This window comes from Trachemys scripta, chromosome 2 (genome assembly GCF_013100865.1).
Source record: "Trachemys scripta elegans isolate TJP31775 chromosome 2, CAS_Tse_1.0, whole genome shotgun sequence".
Classification (NCBI taxonomy): domain Eukaryota; kingdom Metazoa; phylum Chordata; order Testudines; family Emydidae; genus Trachemys; species Trachemys scripta.
Genome location: NC_048299.1, coordinates 11,971,961 through 11,990,132, shown reverse-complemented (window position 1 = coordinate 11,990,132; position 18,172 = coordinate 11,971,961). Strand labels below are relative to the sequence as shown.

At 41.0% G+C, this 18,172-nt stretch overlaps 1 protein-coding gene across 4 annotated transcripts in view; it reads right to left on the bottom strand.

The window, feature by feature from the left end:
• Window positions 1–18,172, bottom strand: part of OXSR1 (oxidative stress responsive kinase 1) — a 122,805-nt gene that overhangs the window by 60,719 nt on the left and 43,914 nt on the right. For all 4 annotated transcript variants that reach the window (XM_034759917.1, XM_034759919.1, XM_034759918.1 and 1 more), the window contains 2 exons: window positions 15,747–15,855; window positions 4,448–4,589 (listed from right to left, as the gene is read on the bottom strand). In XM_034759917.1, the coding sequence (XP_034615808.1) occupies window positions 4,448–4,589; window positions 15,747–15,855 (251 nt within the window). The remainder of the gene's footprint in view (window positions 1–4,447; window positions 4,590–15,746; window positions 15,856–18,172) is intronic.

Sequence of the window (18,172 nt, the reverse complement as noted above, 5' to 3'; positions counted from 1 at the left end):
GTGTAACTGGATCCAAAATGGATACAGCACGTTTGGCTCCACGCGCCAAATGCTTCATGGAAATCAGTTTTCTGTCAATTGCACTAAAAATGTCCACGCAATGCCCCAAAGAATCTTTACCATAGTTACTTTCATACTATTCATTACAAGTCAAATGAAGAGACCATCATGTCTTTTTAATGCAGAGTACTTCTGTTTGGAACTGGTACAATTGCTGCTGGAATACCATGTCCAGTTCTGGCACCCATAATTCAAGGACGTTAATAAATTGGAGAAGGTTCAGAGAACAGCCAAAAGAATGATTAAAGGAGTTGAAAACCTGCCTTATAGTGACAGACTCAAGGAGCTCAATCTATTTGTTAAGCTAAAGAAGGTTAAGGGGTGACTTGATTGCAGTCTATAGATAGCTACACAGGGAACAAATATTTAATAATGGGCTCTTCAATCTAGCAGAGAAAGGTATAAAAATAATCCAATGGCTGGAAGTTGAAGCTAGGCAAATTCAGAAACAAGGCATAAATTTTTAACGGTGAGAGTAATTAACTGCTGGAGCATTTTACTAAAGGCCAGGGTGGATTCTCTATCATCGATCATTTTTAAATCCAGATTGGATGCTTTTCTAAAAGATCTGTTCTAGGAATTATTTTGGGGCAGTTCCATGACCTGTGTTAAACTGTAGGTCAGACTAGAACTAGATCGTAATAGTACCTTCTGGCCTTAGAATCCATTAATCTATGAAAAGTAGTTCCTACAAAAAAACCCCTAATTTTAAATAACGGCAGTGACAATATTAGTCGTGCGTGTCAATAAGATTATACTGAAAAATTACCAGCTTCAGACCACCAGCTAAACAGATCTATAGAAATGTCCAGCAGAGCGTGTTTTTGCCATTTACCTAAAATGTTGGTAAATGTTTTCAGTTTTTGACAAAAAAAACTTTCAAACATCAAAAACAGCTTTCAAAACCTAAACTCTCATTTTTAATTTTGGGTTTTCATCAAGCCACAAAGTTTTGATGGAGATTTTGGAAAACCTGAATATTTTTAATATTTTCCTGAGAAAAATTAACTTCTTTTGACCAGCTCTACTAGTCACCCAACTGAAGTAGAAATGACATTATCCCAGCACTACAAGAGTAATATGTATGAGTGTACCAAAGCAGCAGGAAACCAGTATCTTCCCCAAACCCATGCATTCTCCAACATAGACTGTTCTCCAGCAGAGACCTCATGGCTGGAATGAGGTTGTTAATTTCATTCTCTTTACCTTACAGGCTACACTGACTCGCATCCTCCTCCTTCTGTTCCCAAAGTAAGCCAAGCCCAGCATAATCAAGAAGAAGAGAGTGTTAATATGGGATTCTCATTACAAAGGTAAGAGGGTTTTCTTTTCTCCTTCACTTAGATGAAGGGAGACAATTATCCAGTTTTAAAACTTTCTGGAACCTTGTACAAGACACTATCTGATATGAAGTTGTACTGTAAAGGTTGCAACTAGTCTTATTATAGGTGGATCTGGAGCAGCACTACCTATTAAGGATGCCCTTCGCTTCCTATTATCAGACTGTTTCCAATTGCTCATAAAACGTAGGTTGAAGTTTTCCATGCTATGTCAGGCTGAAGGTTTTGGAAAATTTTAGCCAAAATGGTTCAGCCGCTTCTGAGAATGAGTCTAAGGGGGAAAAAATGCCATTTTGCCCATATTAAATTCTAGAGACTTCTTTTCTTTGAAATTCTCTAGCACCTCTGTGCTCTGGAGCAGGGATGTGAAATTCAGCAGGGGATAGCCTTAGTGTTAGGTATGTGCCTTTTGCTATTCCCGTGAAAATCTGCCCTAATCCGGCCAAGTTATAAACCTCTGAAAGTCTGTTTGTACATGCTCAGTAGAGACTTGCTAGAGCAGTGGTTTTCAACCTTTTTGAATGTGCAGACCCCTAAAAAATTTCAAGTGGAGGTGTGAACCCTTTGGAAATCTTAGTCTGTGGACCTCCAGGGGACCACAGGTTGAAAACCATTGTGCTCAAGCTTGCTATCAGCTAACGACTATGAAGATTCCATCTGCACTGAGCAAGCTCCATCTTCTTGCAGCTCCTACATGTTACCAACTGTGCATGTGCCATTCCCACAGCATGACTGAGCATGCTCCAGCCCAAGGTGAGGGGCTCAGGATGACTTTCCCTGTAACTGCTGCTCCAGGCCAGGGTTGGGCCAGGGAGGCTGTCTCTCTTTGTACTCTCAATGACACCATGCTAGCACCCAAGCAGCATGGCGGAGGAAGCAGTCTGACTTGAATGCCTAGGGGACAAAGGCCAGGCAAGGAGAGCGGGAAAGAATTACACTGGGACAAGGAGTCTGGTGAGACTGGGACTGGAGAGCAGAGAAAAACTGACTGGGAGGGAAGAGGGGGAGGGCTGGGACTGGAAGCTGAGGGAGAATACCGGGGGGGAGGGGGTAAAATGTGACTAGAAGACAGTGTGGGAAACAGGGTGTGGGGGGGGAGACATACGACAAGGGTATGGGGGGAAACTGGGACTGCCTGGGCAAAAAGATTGGGACAAGGAGTCCAGGGAGGGAGACCGTGTATGACAGCCAGCTTGGGGGAGGTGGAGAGAGATTGGACAAGGAGCCAGGAGGGGAGAACTGGGATGGGATGGACAAGGAGACAGGGACTGGGTGTCAGGGGGAGAAGATTGGGAGTTGGACAGCAAGCCTGGAGGGGGAACTAGGACTGGCTGGGCAAGGAGACTGGAACTGGGATTAGATATGTAAGGAGTGGGACAAGAAGCCAGAGGTGAGGAAGTGACAGAACAGAGACAGAGGAGTTAAAGTTGGAGGAAATGGACAGAAGAGTCTGTGACCACTAGAGAACACTCCCTTCCAGAGCTTAAAATGAAACCCAAGATTCCTCAATCTCACCACTCCTCACTTTCTCAGATATTTGTTGACAACCACTGGAAAAGTATTGCATCTCCTCCCCGTCTTGCGCTGGTCCACATAGAGGAAGACAACCTACTACTGCTATCACTAATTCAATTAGTTCACATGGCAAAGGTCCATGAAATGTATCTAAAAGTTCATATGCAGCTGACGACCCACATGGGTGTCAATATGATGCTATATGACAATTTGTTTTCTCAGTTTGTTTTTTTTAAATAATCTAGGAACTAAGAGCCATATGAAGGATTAATGCACTCAAAATGCATTAATGCACTCAAAATTAAGCACTCAAAAATTAGGAAACGCCAAAACTATTTATTTACATGATCACATACTATTTTTTCCACAGGACCCCTGCCCCAATCAGTGCAGAGGATGGGCAGCACTCATTCAATGAACAGCTACTCAATATTTTGTTTTCATCTCATTGTTCAGTGTGTGGCCCCATGTCTTGTTCACTGCACATTATTCAAACCCTGCTCTGAAGACAGAAGTATTAATTTCCTCATGGTCTTTTCTATGGTGCTCAACACTATAGTATCCAAGCGATTAACAAATATTCATTAATCAGATCCATAAAACCCATGTGAGATGAGTAGGTATTATTATTCCCACTTGACCAATGGGGAGCTCAATCACAGAGGGATTAGGGACAAAGGTATTCATTAATTTTAAGTGCCCAATTTGAAATGTCTACCACATGATTTTTCAGAGTACTTAGCATTAGATAACACTTTATATATTCTAGCCCAACTCCCACTCACTTCAGCTGTGAGTGCTCAGCACTTCTGCAAACCAGACCCCCTCGTCTCAAGTTGGATACCCAGCAAATGAGGAACACACAATTTGTGACCACCTGTGAAAAGTTTGATTTAATTGGATTTGCCCAGCATCTAACAGGAACTCTGGTAGAGGCAAGGACAGAATCCAATCCTCCAGGGCAGCATATGACTGAGTTAACTATCCTTCTTCCTGCAATCCCCTGCCGTGTTCACTACACACCTTCGAACTTCTTTAACAAGTGAGGAGGGGGCTCAACAAACAACTGTCTCCTTTACTACACAACCCTGATTCATCCCCACAGCAGGTCCATCCTGTGCAGTGAATGAGGCAGAGTCCTGTGGAAAAGTCAATATGTGATCGTTTAATTAAAAACTATATCATACCATAATGGATATGCCCAAGGGGATTTCCTAACTTTTAAGTTGACTTTGCAACCTTAATAATGTTCTTTTAACATAGCTTTGTGCATGTAATTCAAATATACTATACTTTTTTGCCTTGCCCCTCGGGCCAAAGTACATGGCAACCCCTTTCAATATTGTTCTTTTACCTTGGCATACTGTACTGTTTCAATTCCCTCATTTCTGCCAGGCCCTACATATAGCATTACAACTGGTTTAAGCCTCGCTCAGAAGAAACATTTTCCACATATACTGTGTGTGAGCAAGCCAAGAAACACTTCTACAGTATTGGGAAAGCTTTGCACTACAGGAAAGCAAAAAAAGTACCTGTGGATTTGTCCATTTTTATGCAGGTAGTCCAGCCCCTCCAGCACCTCCTTTAGGATTGTGGCTATACTAGGTTCATCCAGGACTCCATTCTTGTGTTCCCCTTTTGCCACTATGTGTTTAATAACATCCAAAACAGAGCCTAGAGAGAAGACAAAAGTTAAACTTGTTCTTTAGCTTAAACTGGAAGGAATTATTCCATGTGATTAAATGCCATCTACACAATCATCTTGTGGGTAAATCAAAGAAGCCTGGAAAATAAGTGGAGGGGTTAGGGTTAAAGTCAGTAGCATCCATTTTATTTCCAAACAAAAATACAGATAAAAGGGTACCTTCTCCATTCCAAATGGGATGCACTGAAAGGACTTTTGCATAGAATATTAGGGTTGGAAGGAACCTCAGGAAGTCATCTAGTCCAACCCCCTGCTCAAAGCAGGACCACTCCCCAGACAGATTTTTGCCCCAGATCCCTAAATGGCACCCTCAAGGACTGAACTCACAACCCCAGGTTTAGCAGGCCAATGCTCAAACCACTGAGCTATCCCTCCCTCCATACTTGCACTTTCTTCATAGTTTTACTGAAAGCGTTTAAGCCCCCCATTTTTATCTGGTCAGTGGTGGGGAAGGTCTTACAGATCCTCAATAGTACAAACATCCAAAAACATACACCTTTAGCTTGACTGAAAAGTGTGTCAAGAAGTCCAATACCAGGTAAATGCCTTACAGCTTAAAGGGCACCTAGTCTGTCAGCTAGTTGTAAGAGTTAAATTTCATTCTGACTAACTTTGTGATTAAAATCACAAAAGAATAGTTTGTCAGTTGATACAGATACTGGAGCACAGACGTTGAGGAGGCAGCTGTTCTGGCACCGATTCAACTTAAGAGCAGGGAGAGGAAATGAAGAATTGGGGAAGGAGTTGCAACTATGCACAAACTAAATTTTGGTAGAATTTTATTTTCCTGTTTCTAAAGACACATTTGGTTCACAGTTGCTAACATTGGTACTATTCCTAACACTTAATGGTGAGCATTTCTTTAACAGATGGAGAGAATATAGGAATTTAAAATTTTGGTAACAAAACTACTTCCTCACTATGTACAGAATTGGAGTAGAGTTTAAATCCTTCCTGAGAAGCATCAATACAGCTCCTCTTCCTGAAGGGGTGTGAATTACATCATCCTGGATGACAAACCATGCTTTACAGACCAAATCAGCACTTTGAATTGCACCCGGGAATAAATCGGGAATCAGTTCAGAGACTGTCTCTTCTCTTACAACATTGTGACCTGCTGATTTGTTTGTGCCAACATTCTCTGTATTTTCATCTGGGGACTGGAAGGCCATATATTTGGTATTTACTACTCCCATTAGCCAGAGAGCCTGACCTTCAAGGCCCGGTGTATAACCTGTCTCTATTCTCATGAGCTAAACTGTGTTTAGCAGCTCAGTTTGGCGGTTGAGTATCTCCAATCCGGTTTTGTATTATTTAACCCTTGTATGTGCAACTGTAGGGAGCTTTAGTGATACAGGTATCAAACAAGACAATGTCAGCAGTGGTGATGGGTTTTGGAAAGAATTAGCTTAGGACCACAGGTTTTCTATTTTAAGTCCTTGAGCAGTATACTTAAATAAGGAACATTTCAGTACCAGTTTAGCTGGTTATAAGAGTTAGAGTTCATTCTGACTAACTTGTGATTAAAATTACAAAAGAAAACAGAACATGTTTTGACTTGTTAAAGAACAGTGAAAAGCCCAGAAGGGTTTAAAATTGGCATGTATTAAAAACATTAAGACTTAGTCATATGAATTTTGATTAATAATGAATTTCAAGAATGTGCCAGTTAACATTTCTAAGCAGATAGAAAGCAGAACCATATGGGAAACACATAGGTAAAGATTTAAAAAACAAAACAAACAAACAAACACCACTTGTGCTGTTATAGACCCCTATGCAATTCTATATTTTTTTTTAATATAATTTAGGGGAAGGGTTTTGGGTTTTTGGGGAAATTTTGCATTATTTTGTTTTATCCATTTTATTCACAAGGGGAGGTTGGAGGCCTTGGGGGCGGAGGCAAGGGTTGTAGAGCAAATACTCCCTGCATTCACCCTGCAGTGGTGGCTGCTGTCCCACGGAGCTGGGCTTATGCTCTCCACTCCAGACATTGCAGCCTGGTGCACAGGGTCACTGTGCTGTCCAGGTTTGGCACCACCACCCCTCCATCATGATGGAGGTGCATACAAGCCAAATTTGAGTGTATAATCAGCTGAATGTGAGCTCCCAGTGTGACACTGAGGCCAAAGGGTTAAAGCAATCCTTGGATGCATAAACAAGAGAATCTTGGGTAGGAGCAGAGATTATTTTACTTCTGTGATCATTACTGAACTACTGTGTCCAGTTCTGGCGCCCACAATTCAAGAAGCATGTTGATAAATAGGAGAGGGTTCAGAGAAGAGCCACAAGAACGATTAAAGGATTAGAAAACATGTCTTACAGAATTATTTTGGGGAAATTCTATGGCATGTTACACAGGAGGTCAGACTAGATGATTACAATGGTCCCTTGTGATGGTGGAATTTTTGACTATGAAAGGAACAAATACAACAGAAGACTGAAAACAAGAGTTTTCAGGATCTGCATCTGCACCAACTGCCTACATGTTCTAGAGATCTGGTCTCTTAACTATGTTCAGTTTTCCCCCACCTTCCTAGGGCTGTAAAATACTTTTGATACTGATTATAAAATGCCTCTAAAGGTACGTCTGTTCTTAGCCAAAAGTCCCCTCTTACTGTAACAACCTGAGTTATAACACATGCCTGCATTTTCTACAGGGAGAGCAACATTTACTGTGCGTCAGTGAATGACTGAACGTGACTCGTTTTTACTAAAGAAAAGTCACAAAACACATACCAAAAAAATCAGAGTATGTGCCTCTTCATTTTACCCCAGAAGGGCTAGACTCTGAAGTTTTGGCTTTTAGATTCTGAGGTCTTTAGGACAAAGGACGTCTCTTTTGAACATTTTTGTATGGCACTTAACATAACGTGGCCTTGTTTGGGTTCTCTCGGTGCTACTGTAACGTACATAGTAGATTTTAAAGTTTGATTGGACACAGTGTCTGTATTTAGGAAATACCTGATGTGTGCATATGCCTTGATATGCTCACAAAACTATCTTCTAAAATAGATCTCATCAGGCACAAAACTTCCACACAGACTGTTGGTCTTCCCCCTAAAATACACTTCTATCTGGAGGACCGAACGCAATGAGAAGTCCAGTAAGAATATTGTGTTCATGTTCTCACTTCATCCTCCTTCCACAGGGGCAGAAGATCATACAGAGTATATGCACACAGATTTGGACCTTTAAAAAGGTTTAGGTAAGTTAGAGTTTATGTTTAACACCGAAAAACAGTAATTTTGTTTATAGAAAAGCTACAGCCAACACGGACCCATATAGTGTATAATTGGTACAAGGCCAGCTTGTCATTTTAAGTCTGCTAATGTATTTTTAGACTCCACTTTCAGGTGGGGATGTTTAGAACAATGGAGGAGTTTGGAAGCATTCTATAGAAACAACAAACAAAGGAGAAAGACAAAGCTCTCTCAACCAATATTTAATGTCGCAGACAGCAGATAAGTGACTAAAATGCCTAGGGCTTAATTTCAGCTGATTTCAACCCCCCTGGAGTTTTTATAGCATGTTTGGGGATGGGAGGTTTGGGACCCTGGGAAATTTAAGAATTTAAGCTCTGAAAATGTCACCTTCCTACTGAACCAAGTGTTGTCTGAGTCATCCCCACCTTGTCTCTCTCATCCCCACTTAGTTTACTAAAAGAAAAACATGCTTTTACTACTGTCACCACAGCAGTGTAAGAGCTATATTTATTCTGCCTCATGCACCAACAAAATTGCTAGTTAAGCTCTGATTCCAGACTCCTGATTGCAACTACATATGACAACATTGGGTGATACAAAGAACTAAAATGAGTTGCATTCCCATACAAGATTCAGCCTGAAGTTAAAAATCTTACTTCTGACATATTAGCTAAGCCAGTTTGATATGGAGTGACTAAGAAATAAAAGGATCATACGAAAGAAACGGATAAATAACCAGATTAAAGCCATTCCTGAGCAACTAGAGCCAACTACAGTATTCTTATTAGTCCAAGACCACTATTGCTTTAGGATTTAGACAGACTTCTCACTGATGAATACTTATAAGATTCTTGTACATTCAGAGGCCTTTCTACCTTTACCTTAAAGATCCTCCGCCACTAATGGAGTACTATCTTCCTATCTGGGCTACATACTTCTAAAGTCTGTGAAATAAAATGGGCACATTCAATTATTTCATCAAAGTCAGTACTATGCAAGATGGAGAACATGCTTTATTGGTCACAATATTTTTTATATAGCACTATAGTTCTTGGCACAACAGCATGCTCCCATCCCAAGGGCCTTACAATCTAGAGTGGCAGTTCTCAAACTGTGGGTTGGGACCCCAAAGTGTGTCTCAACCCCATTTTAATGGGGTCACGAGGGCTGGCTTAGATTTGCTGGGACCCAGGGTCAAAGCCCGAGCCATACCGCCCGGGGCCAAAGTCAGAGGGCTTCAGTCCTGGGTGGCGGGGCTCAGGTTACAAGCCCCAGCCTGGGGCTGAAGTCCCTGGGCTTCAACTTCGGTCCCGCCCAGGGCAATGGGGCTTGGCCAGACTCAGGCTTCGGTCCCTCCTCCTGGGGTCATTTAGTAATTTTTGTTGTCAGAAGGGGGTCACGGTGTAATGAAGTTTGAGAACCCCTGATCTAGAGGCATAAATGCAAACAGCACAATACACGAAGCCCCTTTGATCACAGCTCTAAAGGTTCAAAAACTGGTGAGTTGTAAGAAGCTCTTTGAAGGAGACAGAAGAAGCTTGGCAAATGTTGAATGAAAGGCTATTCCAAGTGATCAGGGCAACATGTAAAGCAGCACAAAGTCAGGAGTGGGCACCCAGCAATTGGAGTCTAAATTTAATTCACTGAAACGTTAAGCATGGGTAGAGAGGAAGCTCTGATGAAGAACCACCAATGGGTCAGAGTCAAAGACTATAGGATTCCAATACAAAGAGGAGACATGCTGTTAAAACAGAGTTTTACTTGGAACTGTAATATGAAAAAATGCAACAACAAATGAGAGTGTTTCAGTGCATCAAATGCTTGCAACGTAGTATAGAAAAAGTTGGTGCAAGATACTATGCACTGCAATAAGATGTTCAGAATTACTGTTTATTCCCCTTGAATTCAAAACCTTCACTATCATTTAGCACCAATCACAACTCATCAACAACTATATTATCTCTATTTAGTAAAGTACAATCCCATGGTGCAAATTATACTGTAATTAAAAGTTAAGTGGTTTTCTGTTCAAACTTGCATGTTCCATAATTAGCTTTGAAAGATACAAATGCACCAGAGTTTGCAATACTTTCTAATGATAGCAGACATGTCCAAGAGAATCTTTGTGGTACATGGATTTTTCCCACAGCAGATAATACAGCCTACAGCCATTACAGGTCGAGTCCAGCACAAGAAAAGCAAATGATTTATTCGTGTCCCAACATCCGAGGTTAGCTCTGGGACTGTTCAACTTAGACAAGAGACAAATAAGGGGGGGGGGGCCCAAAGGGAGGATATGACAGAAGTCTATAAAATCATGAATGGTGTGGAGAAAGTGAATATGGAAGTGTTATTTATCCCTTCCCATAACAAGAACCAAGGTTCACCTGAAGAAGTTAATAGGCAGCAGGTTTAAAACAAACAAAAGGAAGCAGTTCTTCACAGAATGCAGAGTCAACCTCTGAATCTCATTGTCAAGAGATGTTGTGAAGGCCAAAAGTACAACTGGGTTCAGAAAAGAATTAGATAAGTTCATGGAGAATAGGTGCATCAAGGTCTCTTAGCCAAGGTGGTCTGGGACGCAAACTCGTGTTCTGGGTGTCCGTAAACCTCCAACTGCCAGAATCAGTGACTGGACAACAGTGGATAATTTCCCTGTTCTGGTCATTCCCTCTGAAGCATCTGGCACTGGCCACTATCAGAAGACAGGGTACTGGCTAAGATGGACCATTGGTCTGACCCAGTATGGCCATTCTTACATTCTCTGCAACTGACAAACTGGCCTGATCTCTCTCCAGATGTGAGACCAGAGACAAGAACCTGCAGCTCCCCTCCCCACTGTGCTACCAGGACAGAAGAGGGAGGTGGATCATGGCTCCATTTCTCCCTTTTTCATAACGTGAGTGCAGTGGAGGAGAAACTACAAATTATATCAGCCCTGTCTGAATAGAACACCGAATAACTGTCACACTTTTTATAATCATCACCAAGTATTTATACCTTACCCATCACTACAGTATCTTAAGAGACCGAAGGCACAACAGGTTTACTAGCAAACCAATATCTGAAACACAGGAAGTGCCATGTGTAATGACTCTCCCACCATGAGTCATCTCAGCTAGGATTGAACCTGGGGCCATAAACACTAAAGCATGGGCCTCTACTAAATCATGTAAAAGAGTAACACCACTAGCTACTAGCAATACTGTGCTCTTATCTTGTGGCCAAACACAAGAGGTAAGCATGTAACACACTGAACCAATTACACATGCATCTTTGGTTCCTTATTCTTTGGACAAACACTCATGGAAGACTAGAGCTCTAGTGAAGATTACATATAAGAGTTTCGTATAAAGCAACTTGTCTCAACCTGCCTAGGTACTGCATATATGTCATGAACAGCTCTTCCCTCAAGCAGCCTGCTGATGCTGCAGCAATTACATGATGGATAAACACCCCCAGGACACCTTTTTAGATCAAAAGACAGAACACCGTACTGACAAGTCCTGAGAACACGGGGAATCTGAAAGAGCCTGGCAAAACATGAAAGCAGGCACCATGGAAGCCTTTATGGGTCAGACAACTCTGAAAGTTTATCGAAACAGTAGTGAGCTACAGTTGTGGCTGAGGCAACATGTTTCATTCCAGGTCCCAATTTTCTAGCACTTATAGTGTTACTTTTGGGGCTCCAATCTCAAGCTTCTCCTCAGCCCAAAACTGATTGTTTTAGAAAAATCTTAGGGGAAAAAAGATGTGGCTCTTTGGAATACTTTGCATTTAAATAGCAGTTTTCATCTGTACATCACAAAACCCTTTACAACTATCTATTTTACAGGTGGGGGAAGCTTAGGCAGAGGAAGGAAAGGCATTTGTCCAAGGTCACAGAGGATTTCTGGCACGTCTGGGAATAAATACCAGTTTTCCTCTGTTTCAGTCTAGTGCTCTATGCATTGGACCACATAGAATCCCCTAGATACTTTATGTAATGTATCAAAAAGGCGGCTTTACCATCAAAGCAATTATTCTAGAGCTTTCTGTATTCCACTTATAAAAGACTTAAATCTTCCGTCTTGCCACATTCTCGGGCCAAAAATCTTAAAACGTGGATGCCTAAAGTTAGGCCCCCAAATCCATCTTTAGGCACCTAATAAAAACAGAACTGATTTTCAGAAAAAGTAAGCACCCCAGTTCTGCTGAAGTCAATGAGATCAGCAAGCTTTGAAAGTCATGCCGTTAATTTAGATGTCTAACTTTAGGCACCAAACTTAAAAACAGTTTGCCTTAGGTCTTCAGTAAGAACCAGTGCCTAGCATGTACGAATTTGCACATAAACATTCTTCCACAAGGCATTGCTTTCTATTAATTCTTGCATAGACCAGTTCAATACTTATTACACATTAAGACAGTGCACACCAGTTGAGATCAATCATCCCCATCTCCTGGCTAATCTAGCCTCCTCATTGTTTCCTCCAAACACCATGTACCAAATAGTTAAACTTGGTGTAGCGCACACCCTTCAAGTACACAACGATGTAAAGTCTAAAACACTGCACCAGGCCCTAGCAGGTCTGTCAGCATTACATAGGGTGCAGTGCTCTCTTGGATGCTCATCCACTGACGGTGAAAAAGTCTGACTTGCTCTACAAATCTCACTTCACCACCTTCCATCCCAAGTGCAAGGCATATTTCTCGGACCTCACCAACACCAACATATCCATGAAGCACACATTTAAGAAATCCACATTCAATGTTCCTCCTCAGAAGAGGAAGGAAGAAAAAAAAAAGAACTACATGTGATAGTTATTAGTCACACTGCTTAATGTATCAGTGGAAGATGCTCAGATACTTGGATTATGGTATTAAAAACCTGAACAAAACAAAGCATGTTTAAAAAAAGATTAAAGATACATATGAAGCATTATGGCTGAAATTTTACACACTCCCAAAAGGCAAGAAATGTATAGTTCCCACAGCAATAAAATCAGCCACACACTGCACTCCACAACCTAAACTACAGTAACTGAACCTCACAGAGTACTAAAAATACACAGGACACAAGTTAGGTTCTTGAAAAGAAAACTCACTCTGAATTTCCCAAAGTACGTGTAAAAAAAATCTTCAGCCATGACATCACACTGAAGTCAACATTGCACAGCCAATAACTGCTTTCTGTTGGTTAGTATGAGGTTTGGCATACATGATCTAGACACGCTGCTGTTAAATGATGGATGTTACATACATTATTTTTATAGGATCAGAAAGTCTTGAATACAAGTTACCAAATATTGTCCCCTTTCAACTTCGGGGCCCGAAATTTCCATGGGGTTTAGTGCAGGAGTCTGGCAGCACAAAGCGCTTTGCAGGATTGGGCCCAACAGACTTCAACTGAGAGGATTCTGAGTCACATTTAGCAGTAGCGAACAATTTAAAGAGCATCATTATCAGCTTTAAGAATTACATCTACTTGGACTGATCAGCCTCCGACTACCTGAGAGAAATAAACCTCAGAAATATAGATAGATGTTTGGCCTTACAGAGCTGAGACAGAATCTAATAAAACAGGGAGATCAACACACTAGACACACACCAAACAATGTCCAGATAAGAGAAAAGAACCAAGTGACACAGAGAACAGAAGAAAACATTTGAATAAGTTCCAAGTTCATGGATCTGTCAATTTCTTCATGTCATTGGGTAAGCCATGTCACCACAGACAAGATGTCATGGTCAATTTCAAGGAAGAGATTTCTTTCATTTGCCCTTTCTCTCCAGACTGTGGCCCATCTCCAGAGAGGTGTAGGTACACAGAAAACAAGATTAGGACTAGCAGAAGGGGAAAGGGTGTAAGTGATGAAAATGACGACAGATGTTACAGTGCATTCTATTAGGGCTTTTTGTAATTTCCCTCTTCTCTTTTTAACTTGATCTTTTATATTTACCATATTAAAATTGGACCTACCAAAATGCAAACATGCCTCACACTGAGCAAACATATGGATCTTATCAGATACCCTCATTTTTTTCCTACCCCATGCCCAAATGTCAACTGCTGTAACTCATTTGTTACTTAACTGGACTCATTTGTTGCATCACACCATATTTAATAATAAATCCTTGGTGACAGAGACTGTTTTCTGTGAAGTATTTTCCAGGACACTATTCATGGATTACAGAGTAATTCAAATTAAACAAAGATTTCTTAAGAATGTTTGTTTGTCCATTGATCTTAATGAAATTGCTGGTCATTAGGAAGCCTTGGAAGTTGTTAGATCAGCGATTCTTCAAAATAGATTAAATTCCTGAAATGTGACAGAAGCTCAGAGTGCATGACCAGCTTGCAGAGTTTCAACACCTCAAAGACTTGCACAATTTAAAAATATATTGGAGGCTTCTCATGCTAAAGGGTGGAATGGTAAGAATTGCTCTCTACAGTAGAGCGGTCACAGACAGCTGTTTGATGAACAAGTGTTTTGTGTCGCAGTTCAAATGACAGTTCTTAACTGAAAGCACATTAAAGGAGCTAGCAGATCTGTAAATCAGAGAAGATCTGCGAACAAGGATAACGGCTCCTCATCTTAACAAATGAGCAAGCTACACAATTTCCAGAGCAGAACTGCCAGCAGTTACCTTAGAAAAGGCACAATTAAAAAAGTCATGACATGGATATGTTAGACGGGCCAAATCTGCCCCATTTTAGAAATATCGGACACTGCTGATTACTTTGGAGCAATGTTGGTGCATAAAGGCCAGAATATCAAGTCTGAATGATTAAAGCAGGTACCCAAGAAAAAGTGGCTTATTACAGGCACAGAAAACCTGCAGCTTACACTGAACTAAATGGCAACAGCAGAGACTCAGCAACAATGAGAGCAATGCCACTTGTTTAAGTGACTACCTTTCAAAACCGGGTGCCTAAAGCATTGGCCTAATTGCCCAGAAGAGATTAAACCGTACCAGTGTAGTCAACTGCCTGTGTATTTTCAGAAGAGAACGCTAACACTTAAATAGGTTTTAGACTGTTTCCCTTTAGGACTATTTCTACAGCAGTTACGTTACTGATCCTTTCAGATTTCAGCAGTACTGGTGGCCCAAGACTAAGAGATTTGTCTGCATTGACGTAAACCAGAAAAGAACTCCCAGTCCTTGCATTCATAATTGTCTTTTGTGTGGGCCAAAGTAATGAGGAGCCTGAATTAGGCTAAAGTTAAGTCAATTTCAACCTGAAAAACAGGTCAGTGGAGATTGATGCTGTTGAAAAAGGAAGCAACAAGAGTGTGTGCTATGTAGAGTCAGTCATCTACTGATCCAACTAAAAAGCCCATGCTAGGTGCTGTGGAGAAAAGGGAAGAAACTCCCCTGGGAAAGCAACTCTGGAAACTGAGCCTTGCTTGTTAATGTGAGTACAGAAACAATATTTCAGACCTCCCACCCAGGAAGCTTTACATTAATCAATTTTCAAAAACAAGCATAAAATAGCTTTAGTTACTACAATTTGTATAGCTTAATAGTCACGTTTTCCTATTTTTGTGTGTTTACATGAATTTTTCACATAGCAAAGAGGAAGGGGAGGACAGAAAAATGACTATACTAGGGGAACAGTGACTATATGAAGTGCTGTCAAATGCACAAAATAAAACTGAAAAATAATTTTCTCCTCCAATCTTTCAGTTACAGTAGTGTTAGTTGCTACTTGTAACACTAGTAGCAAACAAATGTTCAAACAGAAGCACATATTCCTTTAACTTTGAGAAAATAAAAAGGGAATATTTGCAATTATTTCAGCATCTTTAGCTACAGATTTTGGAGGTGGGAGGGGGGAGAAGAGAAGAGATGGTACAACGGGGAAGGGCGCATTTAAAGCCAACCACTTCCCATACTTTTTCCATATATTCTAGGGTATATGAACATAGATCCACTCACCTCCACTAAGTAACTTCATCACTAGCCAGAGCTCATCTTTCACCACAAATGATGTGTAGTAAGATACAATGTTAGGGTGATGGCACTGACTCATGGCTTGAATTTCTTTCTGCAGAGAGAAAAAAAAAAGAGTTATTTTTTAAACGCCTGGTAAATAATTACCATCTACTACTACTATTTCCATCAAGACAGGGTGTTCATGAGGCGAAAATAACTCTTGGAACCAACAGTGAAGATCTAGAAATGTAATAGTCCTGTTTGATCTGCTCAGATCAAACTTTGAAATTTTTCTGAATACAGGACTAAGCTATCAAGTCCTGGCTAGTAAAGAACAGGGTGGAGGACTTCTAGTTACAAGGGTCATGGGCAACACCCTGGCAAGAACCCAAGCCCCTATTATCAAGCTCAGCTGAAATGAAAGGGGAGGTGGCTTCTGAGACTTCTACCAGGTTGTTCCCCCTAGAACTTGCATAGTGGTTCAATCTGTCTATTAACCTCTGGTTAATAGGTGCTTCTTCCTTATACCTACTATAACTTTCAATGGGGGTATTGTTGCACTTTGAAACATCAGTAGAGAATATGGTAAAGCACTTAAAAAAAAAATGTACGAGAAGGAGGAAGCCTTCAGAGGATATTATTTCCAGAACTCATGGCTGGGCTGCGTAGTCCCAAAAAAAAAAAAAAAAAAATAGAAAGTTTGTCACATGCTTGTGTGAATGTCGAGGAAGAAAAAAGTCACATGCACAACACATGCAGTAAAAAACTGTCAGCTATTTGATTTGTAACATGGGAGATTAACAAATGTTCTGTTCCTCACACGAGGTGGTAAGGCCATGAATATAATTAAAGGCTGCACAACCCTCTGTGGGCGGGAGGGATAGCTGAGTGGTTTGAGCATTGGCCTGCTAAACCCAGGGTTGTAAGTTCAATCCTTGAGGGGGTCATTTAGAGATCTGGGGCAAAAATCTGTTTGGGGATTGGTCCTGCTTTGAACAGGGGGTTGGATTAGAGGACCTCCTGAGGTCCCTTCCAACCCTGACATTCTAGGACTCTATGAATGCAACTGACCTATGCAATATTAGAGGTGAGAAAAAAGTATTAACAAAAGCAGAGCTTCTTCCCCCAACCTCAATAACCCTCATCTTCTATTCTAATCTCTCATTGGCAACATAAGGGCTTCTCTTGTGCCCACAGAGAATATAATATCCTTGGAGGCTTGGTGCACACAATTGTTTTAACTGATCATTGTAAATCACAATGGGCATTGTGGTTAAAAATGCTTCCTCTCATAACTGAAACCAGACATATGCACAATAGCTCTGTTAGAGCAATAGAAATGCAGCACAATTGCTGAAGAGCTGTATTTAATAGCCAGGAACCTTATTTTATAAGCATATTGGATGGGGGAATAGGGAGAAATGTGAAAGACTAACCAAAATCCATGTGTATTTATTGCATGCTCAGTTTACAGTAATTTTCCAATGTCCTCTAGAAATAAATAAGGTTTAAAGAGTGATTTTAGTGAAGTGACTTGGGAGTACATTGTTAGACAAGGACAGCAGAAATGAAAGCTGCTACCACCAATGCCCATGCCCTGGGAGCCTTGTCACAGAGCAGAGCAGTCATGAGTAAGGCCCTACTTAACTTGCAATATTGCAGACTACACAATATTAGGCTTCTACCACAATTTTGACAGTGGGAGCTCCCGCTCTCAGCCCCAGGCGGCCAACAGTGGAAAATCACGGAAGAGTAACAATGGACTTTATTACCCTTACGACTTTTCCACAATTTTCCATGGCTTGTCCGCAACTCAGCTGCAATTTTTTTGACCATCAGCCTGCAATTCAAGTAAGGCCTTAGTCATGAGTGAATTACACTTGCTCTTTGTCATGTTCCTTTTCACTCCTCCCTTCACTTTGGGGAATCCTATGCAGCCACCTGATATCCAGTATTAGGAAGCAGAAACTAGGAGAGCTACAGAAATGAGTCTCGCACCGTCCTTCTCCTAGAAGCAGGCTCCCATTTCCCTATATTCAGTCTTTGTGGCTATTTTAACTTCAGGTAGAACCTCAAGCTGCATCTTGCCAAGGGTTTCTCAAACTTCAGATAAATGTACTGGTCCTATCTTTACTTGAACACACTGACCTAGTTGAAGCTGTCTTGAACAAAGACTTATTTCTGATTCATAATTTGGGAACAGTATTTAGAGTGTTGCCTATTTAGATATTGAGGATGAAATACTGACAAAAACAGGTTTGAAGACATGCAAGAGTCTTGAAAAAGGCACATTTTCCTTGAATCGGGTATTAAAATATCCACAATGTCAGACTCCAAAAGCTTATATCCAGAGATCAGCTCTAACTGCTCTGATGTCTTCCCATTAAGTGCCATGATGAATACCTTAACCACATCTCTTTACAGTAAAT